The following is a 15,159-nucleotide window of genomic DNA, read 5'->3' on the forward strand; positions in this document are numbered from 1 at the left end:
GAGGGCACTGTCCCTTTGACTTAAATACCAGTCCCATCGATATTTGCTTAACCATGTCTTCTATGCTATGAGCCATCCCAAACTAGCAAAGTGTGTTGGAATTAGGTGGGTCATGGTCTTAAGGCCGAGAAGTAGTCGGGGAAATCAATGACCAAAAATCTTTTTACTTTAGATTTACTTTCTTGATCACTTTTGATGCCATTTTTTCCACCTGTCAGTTTGTTGTCAAGAATACATGGATGGATGGATGGATGGATGGATGGATGGATGGATGGATGGATGGATGGATGGACTTTGATGTATAAATAATCATTGAATATACTGTCTCATATAGCGAATAAAAGAACATAGATCTTTTTTTGTGCTCATTTGTGATCAGCCCACTAATAACTAACTAACTAGTAATCTGTCAAATAATTTGAAACCATTTCTGCGAGATCCTTTCGTGATCTTTTTGCGAGATGTGGATGTAGAGATCTCTCCTGGTTCAAAACTAACACTAACTAACACATTGCATGTTGTCAAACCTAATATTATATTTTCTATATTTGTCTCCAATTCATCTGTCACTGAGCCAGCACCGTTGTGTATCTCAGTGAGTTTTGTTGTCCCATATCTGCTTGGTAGGCCTATCTACATTAGTTGGCTGCTTCACAACACGTTTTTTTTCCCAAGTGCCTTGTAAAATATTCAGCCTCTAATGCAAATACAATTCATAATTTAATTTGTTCAAATATAAAAGTAAATCTAGTGTAATACTGTGGGACAGTGGTTCTCTAAAGTGGGGTCCAGGAGGAACACGCGTGGGTCCTTGACCTTGATGGGGTCCCCTGCAGTTACATCAAAATCAGTTTAAAGTCCTTAACCCTATATTTATATTATATATTCAATAATAGATCTACAAGATGGTCTATTTTCAAAACATCATGATTAAAAAGAAATGAAATAATACACAATTGTTTTTAAGAGTATTTCAAATACAAATCCTAAAGGCCTACATATCATTGTGGGTATCTATGGAGATGTCTGAGAACCACTGCCGACCACTGGCTGTAGGAGGAGGCAGTGCCATCTAGAAGGCTCTGGGAGGAGGTGTTGTTTTCTCTGCTTTGATCACGTGACTTGATGACGCCGTTTGCATTTTCCACTGAAAAACCGGATCATTTTTCTGGATCAGGCTCTTTCGAACCAATTTTGGCAAAGACACATCATTCATTCATCATAGTTGTCCGTTACGCGGACAGACATCATTCATATTCTGTTTCTGAATTCCGACAATGGGCTTGCTCTTAATTAGCAACTGTGAATCCAGCTCTTTTCTTTATCATGTGGTATAATTAAATATATGATTGACTATGTTAATACTACTGTGTAAAACTCACATGTTATTCGCAGGCAGTTCTTTAAAATATCCCTTTGTCATGAAATGAAATGAAATAATGAACTTTGTAAAGTTGTTTATATATTTTTTGTGCCGAATTTTTGTAACTATATGTAAACGAATTGTTGTAAAAAGTAAATAAAAATAATATATATATACATTTTAAAAATAAATAAATGTATATACATATACTCCTTTGTTTAATTATATATCCCTCTGCATTATTATTAATATCGATTCAATGTGGTGATTGTCACACCCAAAAAAGGTTTGGATCAAAATAGACGAATCGGCCATGAGTCACACATCATCTGAACTGTTGCAGTTGCCTGGAAAGCTAGTAGTTGTGTCAAAGTGGCTAACAGCAGCAGCTAACTGGAAATACCTCTTTATTTATGTAAGTTAGACGTTTCTCTCACACTGGCTGCATCGTGCCTTAACAAGCGGTGAGAGGAGATCATTTCACGGGTACTAAAGGGTGAGTATAGGCGCTAAAAAAACATTTTGTACCCTTAACGTTACTTGCTAATTAACAGCTTCCCACAATAATGCAATCCCAGGATGTGGAATGCCAAAAAATATTCATTTTTTCCCAATTTGTATTATTGTTATAAAGTACTGTTTTTAATGGCCGTGTAAGCTATGGTTATTATTGCTTGTTGACAACAACTTCCTTGAGTAGAACAGGCATAAAATTGTCAAAATAATAGTTGATGTTTAAAATGTAGCTACAGTAGCTCAGTCTCCTTGTAGGGCGCTCAGATTTCACTGTTTAGTTCCTGTTATTGAACCTAACGCTAGCCTTTGTTCTTTCAATACAGTCCATGGTTTGCAGTGTTTTGTTTTCACTTGGTTTGAATTGTCTGGAACCCAATCTGGGAACCCATAGGTAAAACAAAAATAGATCCTGTCTTCAGAGATTATCTGACATATTCCCATTAAACATGGACATGTCAGGCGAATCCCCCCCCCCCCCCAGATTTTTCAAAAATGTAAATAGATCTACAAGCTCGTACAATGTTGTGAGCTTGTAGATCTCCTATTTTGGAATAGCTGCTGAAGTAGGGCTAATGTAGTAGTTACTAGTTAACTGTGGAGCCTTGTGGTTTAGTAGATTGTCTGGAAAATCCACTCTTAACTGGGTGACTGTTAATAGTCCTAAACAAGGACCCTGTTTAAACAAGTAAAGTCACATAAAGAGTAAAGGGCAAGTCAAATGTAGTAAGTCAGTAGTAATTTCCAGCTTCTTAGTTTTAATCATAAGTCATCATGTAACTTATATTGTATAACATTTAATAATCGAGTCACTGGATTGTAAAAATAATAATAATAATAAACTTTATTTATATAGCACCTTTCATGACGTAAATGCAGCTCAAAGTGCTTTACAGAGAAAAAAATAAAAATAAAGCAGAAGTGCTTTACAGAAGAAGCAACAACAATTCAACAACAAAGCAGAAAGAAGAGCAAAAACAAATTATGTCCAATGGCTCTATAATAATTATATAGTAATAATGACAAGCTAAGCAAAAGCTAAATATTGATTTGGGTCTGATTTGAGTTCAAAGCCTATATCCTCTGTGTCCCATTTGTGAAAAAGGCTTTGGTTTATGGAAATAAGATACGGTACATAGCACAGATTGTCTTGCATTCTGGTCCTACCAGTAATTGAGTTCTAACGGCAGCATAAACGGACAGGTTCTCGCTGACAATATAACGTGCTCAGTCAGCATTTTAAGACTACTGTCTCCAAAGCCGTTTACATTTCTGTTCCTCCCTTATACAGTCTTTCAATGTCCCTATCTAATATCAAGGAGATTGGACTGCCAACTCTTGGCATGCGATGATTTAGAATACAGTACCCACATTAGAGTTGCTGCCCCATTTCTCTTGCTTGGGGAATCCCTCGGGCATGCTAAATGCCCTACTCACTGCTCAGTCTATGTATTTGATTAACACTGGATCTGGTGGATGTACCGGTAGTTTGTACTCTTAAATTCAATCTTCTGAGCCTGTTTAACCCATTAAGACCTCCATTTTTCAAAAATAGCAGATATACAAGCTCATAGCGTGGCACTCGGTGCCGCGCTATGAGCTTGTATATCTGCTATTTTTGAATAGCCAAAGAAATCTAAAGTGACACAGATGCGTTCCAGGTCTATAATGGGTTAAGATTTGCAGGCTCCATGTTGACCTAGTGTTGAAACGGAACAACTGAAAACTCCAAAAAGTAACTCAATTATAAACGGGAACATTCCAGTGCGAAAGTGCTTACATATTTTGTTCTTATGTACAGGAAGTGTGGTAAACAACAACTACACTTGTTACAGTATGTGGTGCTGCAGTTTTTCCTGCGATATCGCAAAAAGGGTGGTATCATTATGTAATGCTACTTTTGAAATGAGTTTAGACTCTAATCTATCCCTAAATATCAGTAACTGACACAGCAGGTTTATTATTATTACCATTCAATCAATGTAAACTAATAGACTACATGAGAGATAATAATAATAATAATAATACACCTTTTCTGGGCAAACTATCTCATCCGTGCGACAAACTAATTGCAAGCATGAGTAATGCTGTGGTTGTGTATTGTTTCTTTATATGGACTGTTCGAGAGCGAGTGCTCCTCGACAATGCTATATATTGTGACACATTTTTGAATGTGGCTCTTTGTGTTTCAGGCTAGAGATGGAAGGGGACGAATGTGGGTTTCCTCCAGAAGCATCAGATGATCAGTCACAGAGAGGAAGCATTGCTTCCTCTGCGACACTTACTCGTGGTACAGCACTGCATATATAATAATGTTATTACTACAGGGACAAAGCTGTCCTCACGACATATTTTGAAATTGAGTCAGCCCAAAATGACTAATTGTCATTTTGGGCAGTTGTAAGCAAGTTTAAGCTCAGTATGATTTTTCTTTATGTTTCACCTCGACTTAGAATTGTGAAGATAGCCTTTCACCCAGATTGTTTTGGGCATGTCATTATAGGCTAAAATTGTCAAAAATGTTTGAAAAATAGGGCTGAAGTTAAACTGTCTGTATGTCTGTCACACAGCTCAAGACGTGTTCATCTACCTGGTGGGTGACAGTGCAGTGCACCTGTGTGTAGAAGGGGTAGGTGGTGTGACTGTGCTGGAATTGGGCCGTAGTGTCCGCGAGGCTCTCCACATACCTGACACGGCACAGGATGCTTTCGCCTTCTGGCTCTGCTCTCCCCTGCTTGGTAATACGCTTTTTTTGTTGTTGTTTGTTTGTTTGCATAATTTATGCATCAGCATCAAGGAAACATTGTGGCAGCAATTAGTCTTTATTAAATTGATTTGTATTTAACATTATTAAAATGCTAGTCTGGCATAGCCAGACGATCAGTGATCTCCACCTACTAATATCAATGTATGCTAAAGCAATGGCGAGAACAGCCGCTAACAAATCTGCGCCCACTGTTTTGAAAACCAAAGGGCCAGACCATTTTTTTTGCACTGGCAGATTTGTCTGGTTCTATAATGCTGTTATTTTTAAAACTCTGAACTGTTTCCACCCAGTTCAAGCCCATGCATTGAATTAAAGATCGTCTGGCTATGTGACACTATTAAAACACAGCGTTTGTCATAGTAAGTGTTTTGTTGGGGTTGCTGATAGACAATGATATTCTTTCATTTATGGACAGGACCCATAGTCGTCAGAGTGGTTTCTGAGGCCGATATATTATTATGTATCCATCTACAGCGCTATTATCCTAACTCCAGTATATTTTTTGGCTTCACATCTTTACATACCTGTCTACTGTAGACACAATGCTTTTTGTTGTATTTGCATAGACATGATTTGTGCAAGGTAGCCACAAATGTAGCTTGATTTGACTGTTTTATTATTGTGATTGTTTTGTTTTTCCCATATTCTCAGAGTTGCAACTAAAACCGAGACACCAACCGTACAAACTGTGTCGACAGTGGCAAGACTTGTTGTATCGCTTCACTGAGGCCTCAGAAGAAGACATATCACAAGGTGAGGGTGTGTCAGAGGGCCTGGTTCGGTTTCCGACGGTGCTGAAGCTTGCGTATCGTCGCCTTGCTAAACTAATAGCCTATGTCATTTCTGGGCGGTTGGGACACCTCATTAATCACCCTTCGCTGTACTGTGATTGGCTCATTAGTACACCCCTAGCTGTACTGTGATTGGCTGACTCTATTCAGCTCTGTGATTGGCTAGTAGCGAGACACATGATGACATTAATAACCTATAAATAGGACTGTGGACTTCAAAAAATTCATATTTTTGCCAGACCGGTCCATTTGTCCTCCGGCCCCAGCTATAAAAGTCTGTCCCCCTTTCGTCCATACATGGGCATAGACACAGGCTGACACGTCATGTGAAGTCTGGGTCTGGCAGAACCAGGTCTCCTGGTCTTGTTTTGAAGTGAGCTTCCATCACTATGATGACCACTGTGATGACCACACCGCCCACTTCACACTGGGTGTGATTTTTTGAAAGTTTTTCAGGAAAGAAAAAACTGATCCAAAACAAAACTATATGATATTTCTTAATCATTTCACCCAAAATGTTTATAACAAATTATGACTATTTAAATAGAAATAACACTGTCTGTCAGTTATGTAACATAAGAGATTTAAATAGGTTTAAATAGGATTAAATCTGACTTAAGCCAAAATTTCTTTTTAAAAATGGCCTAAATCAGTAAATAATTTGGCCTAAGTCACAAAACCATGTGACTTAGGCCAAAAAAAGTCACACTAGGGAGTTAGGCCATTATACTAAAAGGGGAGTGAACAGCATGATCCTTTTCAATTAGGGTATAGGCGATTTTACCAGAGGTGGCCAGTGTCATGAGGAGCTGACTTAGGCAAAAAATATAATTTTCCTCAAAAACTTACTTAGGCCATTAGTTTAGCAAGGTGACGGTATGTGAATCTAGAACACCAGAACAGTATTGATATGTAGTATCTTAAAAAAAAGAAAAAGCTTTAAAAAAGCTTGAAAATGAGAAAAAGCTTAATCTAACATCACATCAATCTGAATGCCAAAAATGTAAAGTCAAGTAAAAAAAATTTTAATAGAGAACTTTAAAAAGCAAAACAAGTTTGTACCAAGGCACAGTAGACTACTTTACAGAGGGCAGGAATAAAAACCAAATAACTGTATGAACGTACAATACACACCTTAAAGGCGGTTACACACCGGCGAATATGCGAATATACGCAAAATTCTGACTCGTTCCGAATAATTAAAAGACGCTTTTTTCGCTTCACGAAACTGGTGTGGAAGCTTGCATTGACTTTATAAGGTTTTAAAAAAAAACGTATTATTCGCATGAATAAAATCGCCCCGGTGTGTAAGGACCTTAAGAGTGCACATACGTATGCATATGTATACACATACAGTACATGACTTGCATATTATTTTTGACTTAATTTAAATATAAAATACACCTCTGTTATTTCCTTCCAGATGAACCGTGTCTACAATACAGGCGGAATGTGTTTTATCCCAAATCTAAAGAGTTACAGGTACGATTAACACTTTGTCTTTCGAGTGTGGTCCTTTAAAAAGAGTTGGTCTTAAGAATATTCTTTATAATAGTTATTTGCAGTTTGTTATTGTTCATAAATGAATCACAAATATTCTGAGTCAATGAAAGGAAATTGTTTGTTTGGCTATTCTTTCAGAATCTGTGTCTTATAATTGACATAAATTACATAAAACCCCTCCACAATTAATTCATAATTATATAGCAAGATGACTGGTAGCATGCTTGCTGTGATAGTCACTGGGATAATTCTCCTCCTAAATGTCTCTGTTTGTTATTCTGTCACTGTGTAACAGATGGATGATGAGGGAGTGTTGAGACTCTTGTATGACGAAGCCAGGAGCAACATTCTCGCTGGTCGCTACCCCTGTGACCCAGAGCATTGGACAGGCCTTGGAGCGCTGTCTCTCGCTCTCGATGAGGGATCTGGTCTGGACAACCAGAAACTAACTGCTATTTTGAAGTAGGTTAATCGATTCAATCCGGGAACGCATCTGTGTCATTTTCAGATTTCTTTGGCTATTCAAAAATGGCAGATATACAAGCTCATGGCGCTATGAGCTTGTAGATCTGCTGGAACAAAATATTTTGAGATGGGGGTCCGCGGCCAAATACATATAATTTTGGGGGCCCTTGACATAAAAAAGGTTTGAGAACCACTGATATTATAGCAACATACGTTTTTCAGAAAATAAATTTAGACATTTGTAGAGTCCCTAGAAGCAAAGATATGAGTTACAAATGTTTGCTTTAAAATAGAATTTTAAAGCACAATTTCAAAAATAAATAGCAGATCTACAAGCTCATAGGGCGGCACTCAGTGCCGCGCTATGAGCTTGTAGAATGTAGATCTTTTTTGAATAGCCAAAGAAATCTGAAAATGACACAGATGTGTTCCCGGTCTTAATGGGTTAAAGCCATAAGCTCTCCACTCCACCTTCTGATTTATGCTCCTGTATATGTTCTAGCTCTATCCAACTCTTTTTACGGCATGGCTATGCAATAGCCTAGCCATCTATGACTGTGTGTGTGTGTGTCAGTGTGTCTGTCTGTGTCCGAAGCTAATCTCGTGGTCTAACTCTCAATAGCTCTGGATTGTTTTAGGTGTGAATGACTTTTGGAAACACAGATGACAATAAACGTAGTCACTGGTTTTAAATCACTGAATTTGAGGGTATAAACACAAGTGCATGGTGCTGGATTTCTCTCACAGGAGCTCTTTCTATGCTCTCTACCAATTAAGCATGACTCTTCCTGGTCTAAACCTGGTACAAACTTGCACTTTAAATGGAGGTTGTCAGCATAATCTGACTGTTATTCTTTTCTATACATTTTTATCCCACGATTTTGTAACCCTTTTATCCCCACCCGGCGACAGTTTTCTAAGTGATCCTGGGCACTACACTCCCTCCACCAGCCTAGGGAGCCCAGGGCCGAGCTCATGCCTCCTTCAATGCATGAGAGCCAACTGACCTTCTTGAATCTGACTGTTTTAATCGGTGTTAACAGACCAACTTGTGGTTACAGGCAATTCATTTTTTTCGTGAACTGATGGACTAATTGTCTGCCATCTACCTGCCACAGGGAGAAGAAATTGTCATCTTTCCTGCCTGCACATGTTACCCCAGGGTCGGGGGGTCTTCTCTCTGCTCTGAGAGGGAAAGGGAGCCGCCATGCAGGCATGGAGCACAGCCTGCTGGAAGAATACAGAAAGCTCTGCACGTCTGCCAGCAACTCACCAGAGTCCTTACAGCACCTTCGCCAGTACCTCAGCACATGCCACTCTCTGCCTTACTACGGGTATGAGGTCCCATTACACCCTAATAGAATACAAAGCTACTCAAATGTTTTACTTAAGTAAAAGTATCAATACTGCAATGTAGAAATACTCTGTTACAAGTAAAAGTCCGGAATTCAAAATGTACTTGAGTAAAAGTACAAAAGTATTGGCATCAAAATGTACTTAAAGTACCAAAAGTAAAAGTACTCATGCAGAATGTCCCATTTCAAGTTTTCAAATGCATAAACATCTTTTGAAAATAGCAGATCTACAAGCTCACAATGCGTCGCGATTGTGGTCGGCTATTTTCAACTTTATATTGACATATGTGTGATGAAATTTCCTCTGGGTCGTCTTAAAGTTTTGAACTTAACCTAAACAGGTGTGCATTCTTCTACGGGGAGATTGACAAGCCCGTCCAAGGAATCCTGCAAAGAGGAGGGCGTAAAGCGGTCAACGTTGGGATCAGTCTGGATGGAGTTTACGTGATGGATATCAAAGAGAAGGTGGGCACTTGACTGTAGTGTATGGGTGCAACAGTTAATTTAACTAATAGATTTTCTCAAACAATTTGGGGGGAACAGAATTGCATTTTCTTTCTCCATTTCTTTATTTACAACACCGTTGTACAATTAAGTATAAAGTAGGGCTGAAGTGGTTAATCACAAATCGATTTAGTCAATTACTTTAAAACACACAAACATTATTGCTCTTTTGCGCTTTTACGTGGCATTACTTAGTTAAATTAACATGCAAGACTTCTGTATGTTTGTCTTTTTAAGCTGTTATTACAGCATACGTATGCTGGGATATTCATAGTACCACCCAGAAAGTGTGAATTCTAATTAAAAAAAAAGTTTTTTCTTGCAGCATGTGCTCCTTGGCCTGCGTTTTAGTGAGCTGTCCTGGGACCACAGCTACCCCGAGGACGAGGGGGATTCTCATATTCTGTGGCTAGAGTTTGACGGAGAGGAGGAAGGCACACCTGTCAACAAGTTGCTGAAGATCTACTCAAAACAAGTAATGAAGACCTTCAGTGAAATTGAGCAACTAATCAGTCGGGTCAACTTCTGTGACAATTTCAGTTATTGCCGTGTGCAGTAGGAAGTTATTTAGATTTTAATGCACTAAGTGTTACTACTAATACATTGTGTGTCCAATCACGGGAATAGCTGATCTACCAGCTCAAAACTTGCTGCATCTGCTATTCAATGTATTCATTTTTTAAGTTTTAGAGATTTTTGTTTATTTGAAATATTTTTCAAACATTGCACACAATGACATGCCCAAAATAGGGACACCAGATTGAAACTACATAAATGACCAAATTTGGATTAATAGAGCCCACATTAAATCAGTGTCTGTTAATTCAAAATGGAGAAAGACGTCAAGACACTCTTCTCGCAATTAAATAGCCTTTATTTACAATGTCATTGTTACTTGGCAATAAACATGAACAACGTTATTATGTTAATTGCCCGGCAACAGGACAACACTTCAGTCGACTGAGTTGACAGCAGACTGTGAAATAAATTACTTGCAAAAATATAATTGCGAAGGCCTAAATTGAATTGTCGTCTTTGTATTCTGTCTCCAGGCTGAGCTCATGAGTGGCCTTATCGAGTTCTGTGTGGAGCTGAGGTCTGCATCCGAAAGTGCCGCAGACGGAGCCGCAGCAGCGGAAAACGACGGCGACGTCAGCCCCTCTCATCAGGCTGCAGCGCAGGATGGCGTGGATGGCGTCCCGAAAGGACGCGGACGTGGACGCCGCGGGAAGTTGCAGCGCCAAAACAGCGTGGTGTGCAGCCGGGTCCATTCACTCAACACCATTAGCTATGTGGATAACGGTGAGTCACGTGGAATTGAGTGACCGGCTATGAAGAACCAGGCATACATTTCCTCAGCCTCATAGATACAGTATCTAGTGAAGTAGTCCAAACAAACTCCTATTTTCCTAGTCCTAATAATGATAATTTATTAGTTCTATCTACTGAGATTTCTGTAGTTCTGCTGCTCATCATTTTCTCCTCTTGTCTTGCCATCAATGTCTCTTGTCCTACCATCTCATTTCACTACTCCAGGGGTCTTCAACAGGGGGTCCGGGACCCCTAGGGGGTCCTCAGAGCTACTATAGGGGGTCCGCCAAATCTTTGTGTGATAGGATTTAGTTTTTTTTACATTAACCACTTGAACCCTAGAATTCCTTTTCTGAGGGGAACATTAGCCGAAAATAGCCGATCTACAAGCTCTCAACGCCTCGCAGCACGAGGCGTTGAGAGCTTGTAGATCGGCTATTTTTGGCAAAGAGGCTATAGGTGTAGAGGGAAAAAAGAGCAGACTAAGTTAAAACATTTTTTTTAATCTGAAACACAATCTTATACAATATAGAGTAGGGGGTCCCTGCTTCATCTCTCTCTCAGCTAGGGGGTCCCTGGCCTGAAAACGTTGAAGACCCCTGCACTAGTCCTACCATTTCATTTCACTAGTTGTACCATCTCATCTCACCAGTCCATTCATCTCATTTATAGTCCTACCATCTAATTTATCCAGTCCTACAAACTCCTGCACCGTATCGCAGTACTGATTGTACTGTAGCCACAAACAGCCATCTCTTGAGGTCATCTCCCATCTCAGATTTACACACCCTCCTCATCCCGTACAAGACATTCCAGGCAGACTTATCGTAATTCCCGGTGGATAATTCCACCAAGCATGAAGCACCATGTTGGCAGCTGAGCTAAGACCTGGGAGTCAGAAGCTGATAGTAATATATTTATCACATTTATTAAAACCAAAATGTCTTCAATTCTTGTCTTTCAGGTAAGGAAATAAAACGCTTGAAGCCCAAAAGAGCTGCGTCCTTCTTCACTCGACAGGCACCTGCAACCTCATACTCTGCCGTGCAGGTGGCAGAGAGTTTGGAACAGGGTTAGCCATGAGATCCAGCTCTGCTCCAAGCTACTCAAAGACCAGAGACATTGCAGAAGGGTGGGTTAGCAAACTCATAACAATACGAAAATGCAACGGACCAAGAGGGGGATCTAGGTGTGAATGGAAAATATTTGTTTAAAGTTGTGTGTGTATATTAAGAGAATAGAGTAATGTGAAAAAACATAATGATCTAAGGAGCAATTATGCTTCAGAGGTTGAGCTAATGTCTACTTTATGGTCCCAATGAAACAGATGATATACATAGCCTTTTTGAAGCAGTATGTCGTGGCTGTTGGTTTAATTGAAAATGAACATTTATCCCACTGTTCTCCTTCAGGAAAACGTACATTTCAAGGTGAGCGCAGTCATCAGGCAAGGGCACAGATAAACAGAGAACTCAGATATTCCCTCCCATTATGCAATCCTATTTGTGCAGACTTCTGTCATAGAGATAAGCGAGGTGCGCGCACAGCCAGTGACTTAGCCCTCTAAACTGGACTCGACAATTGAAAATGAATTAATTCCCCTAAAAAACAAACAATCGTTCAGCTCAGCAGACACTAGAAAAAGCTTAATAAAACAAATCTTTACCTTAAGGAAAAATGTTAAGGCTGGGTCCACAAAGTGCTTCTTCCCAAACACAAGTCGCTCGCCTAAAAAAGCTTCCAAACGCCCGAGTTATAAATATTTAAACCCAACAAGCAATACACACGCCACACATAAAGCAGCAGCGCAGAATAGACACTCGTCACAATGCTGGTGTTTCCAGCATTGCATAAATACGAGGCGCTCCCATTGAAAACAATTAAAAACATATGCTACGCTCTGGGGGAAAAAAGCTTTAGTCTTTAGTGGACACAGCCTACGGGAGGTCAGCGTTAAATCATATGCAGAGTACCCTCAAAAATAAAATATAGTAAAACATATTTACAAAATAAAATAGCCCTTAATAAATTATGTATAACTGAGGCTGACCTAGACTCAAAGGATGGTAAAAGTAAATAAACCACATGAGGACATTTTTCCGTGGGGGGAAGAATGTGTACTGTAATTGTGCAACTCGGTGAGGAAATGTAATCAGAAGTGAAAAAGTAAAATGGGACTAATGTTGCTCAACATGTTTTTAAAGGAACATGTCACCGACTTTGAGTCCTATGTTAAAAACCCTTTTTCTGTTTCCATGCTTTTTATCCTGTTACTAAACTGTAATGTGCGGGCTAACAATCACCATTTAGGGTTAGGGTTTAACTGTTCGCCTGATAACCACAAACAACATTGAAGTGGAGGTCATTTTCATACCAAAGACCCTAGCACGCTAGTTTGCATAACTAGCGATAACAGACTAAAATGTAACAAACCGAGCTTATTCAGCTATGCCATGAAAAAGTGGCCTTCCTAAAATGCGTATAATGTCCTTGTAAAGTTCAAATATTTTATTTAGGAGAGTGTGCAATCTGCTGTGGCCAGCTCAAAATAAGTATGTGTACGTATGTGTACTTCTCACTAGTTATTCAAAAATGAATGTTTCCTGTGGGATGACTTTAGTACCACTATGTGAACGAGGAGGCGCAGAAATGTAATATGACCCCCACACTAACTATCCGAGGACTTGTGAGTGTATGCCGTTCAAACCTCAGTCTGTTTACCAAAACAAACCTATACTCTCATGCTGCAATATATGACATCTGAAGCACTTGAGAAACTAACTCCAGCTCATCTACTTTTGTACATATCAGTGTTACTGATTTCCCTTTCCTCGTCGACATCAATGACTCCTCACGATGTGTACAGGGAAAGGGTTTTATCCCTTCTCTTAAACATATATACAGTACTTGGTTGACCAGGGTCCCCCCAGGGCTCTACTGTACTTGGTCCGCTCATTTTCACTCGTGACCCTATTGGAACATATTGACCCACTTTTGGGTCCTGATGCTGCTGCACTGATAAATGCTGAGGACAACATTAGCTACATAAATCTATGACAGAACTTAGAGCATTTAAATGCTATGAAAAAACAACAACTCAACAACAAAGAATCTCTTCAAAGCAGAGAATCAAAAATAATTAATACCAGAACAATTCAAGGGATGTCAACATTGCAAACCAAATCTCTCGTTTGTTTTTGGAAACAGTTGGGTGACCCCCTCCGTGAAATCACATTGTCACTCGTACAGTGCGTCTCTTAAAACATGAGCCTTAATCCTATTCAATCCTTTGTTAACAAGGGAGCTTCTTTCACTGATATGCACAGAAGCATAGCCTACAACTTAACAGTGCTGCCTATTCCACTGAAACTGTGCTCATAACAGCTGTGCTCTTACAAGATGAAGGAATCTTTAAATGTAGCTTTCACAGTTCCCTGTGTTACGCAAGCTGCAGGGTGTTTTTGTGTCAGTTCACTTTCACAAGCCATGTAACCTTTACTGAGGTAAAAGCCACAGTCTGATGTACTGCTCCTAAGTTAATCCTAACATTACGCAATACGCATGTTACATTGTAGAATAGGCATTCCAACACACCGCACATCACGCGATATGATACTGCACTATTAATACTAACACTGTATATAAGGGTTGTATCTGCTAATTCTTTGTATTGTTTGCTAGCTTTCATGAGACCATGTTTTTACTGTTTTCTTTCATATTATGCCAGTGTTCTTACTCATAAAATGGTCATTTTATGGATCCTTTTCTAAAAGCTGTCACTTTACAGAAACATAAAAAAGTGCCTTTTTGTTTGTACCTATTCTGGCTGCCATGGGACTCTTTTCATGCCCATGAACCAGGGATTGTCTTTGCAGGTGCTAGGCACTGAAAATAAATTTTGCAGCTGTCACACATCTTCAATCAAATGATGCATCGATCTTCCCAAGCTGATTCAAGGACAGTACTTTGTTTCAAATATTCCTATTGTAAAGAGCTGCGTATACAGTACATCACATAAGGAAATCAAATAATGCAATTTTTTTTTTCTTTTCTCCCAAGTAATCAGACAGACAAAAATAGTAAAATTACGCATAAACCATATCTATGGAGTGGATTATGTGGAGAATATCAAAATAAAATAGTCCACACATTAAACCACAATATTCATCACACAAGTGCTGGCTTATCATTCTAATTATATTAATTATCTACAGACTTTATTTCACCCTTTCGGGTAGGAGAGAAAGGGATTCCAAAACCTCTCAAATAACCCAAATACTTAGGTTGAACAGCTACTGTGGTTAAACTACTGCAACATTATAAAATGTACAGTTGTCCACTGAACTTTTGTTGAAACAAAACTGACAGGTGGGCTGGTTATTTTAGCTGACAGACAGATTTCAAACTTGTGTTGAGTTTTATTTCTCCATAATGGAACATTGTATGAAATATCATTAAAGAGTACAATGAAATAAACATGAAAGGGATTCATTTCCATGCCTAATCTTCCGTCATTGACTGACATTTGGACTGCTGAAGGCAATACTGAACTTTTACATTTCTTTGCAATGAACTCTTGTTGCTGAT

General features: G+C 39.2%; 1 protein-coding gene across 1 annotated transcript; it reads left to right on the top strand.

Annotated features, from left to right (window-relative positions):
* The first annotated feature begins 1,711 nt into the window (after positions 1 to 1,711).
* frmd8 (FERM domain containing 8) lies at positions 1,712 to 15,075 on the top strand. The gene is made up of 11 exons (XM_080436390.1): positions 1,712 to 1,859; positions 4,069 to 4,166; positions 4,447 to 4,614; positions 5,295 to 5,396; positions 6,858 to 6,916; positions 7,233 to 7,399; positions 8,521 to 8,736; positions 9,099 to 9,222; positions 9,587 to 9,736; positions 10,314 to 10,563; positions 11,537 to 15,075. Exons 2-11 carry the CDS (start codon positions 4,076 to 4,078, stop codon positions 11,647 to 11,649), a joined length of 1,440 nt encoding a protein of 479 aa, XP_080292516.1. The 5' UTR covers positions 1,712 to 1,859; positions 4,069 to 4,075; the 3' UTR covers positions 11,650 to 15,075.
* The last annotated feature ends 84 nt before the right edge of the window (positions 15,076 to 15,159 follow it).

This window comes from Gymnoscopelus braueri (assembly GCF_963280865.1).
Source record: "Gymnoscopelus braueri genome assembly, chromosome: 8".
NCBI lineage: Eukaryota > Metazoa > Chordata > Actinopteri > Myctophiformes > Myctophidae > Gymnoscopelus > Gymnoscopelus braueri.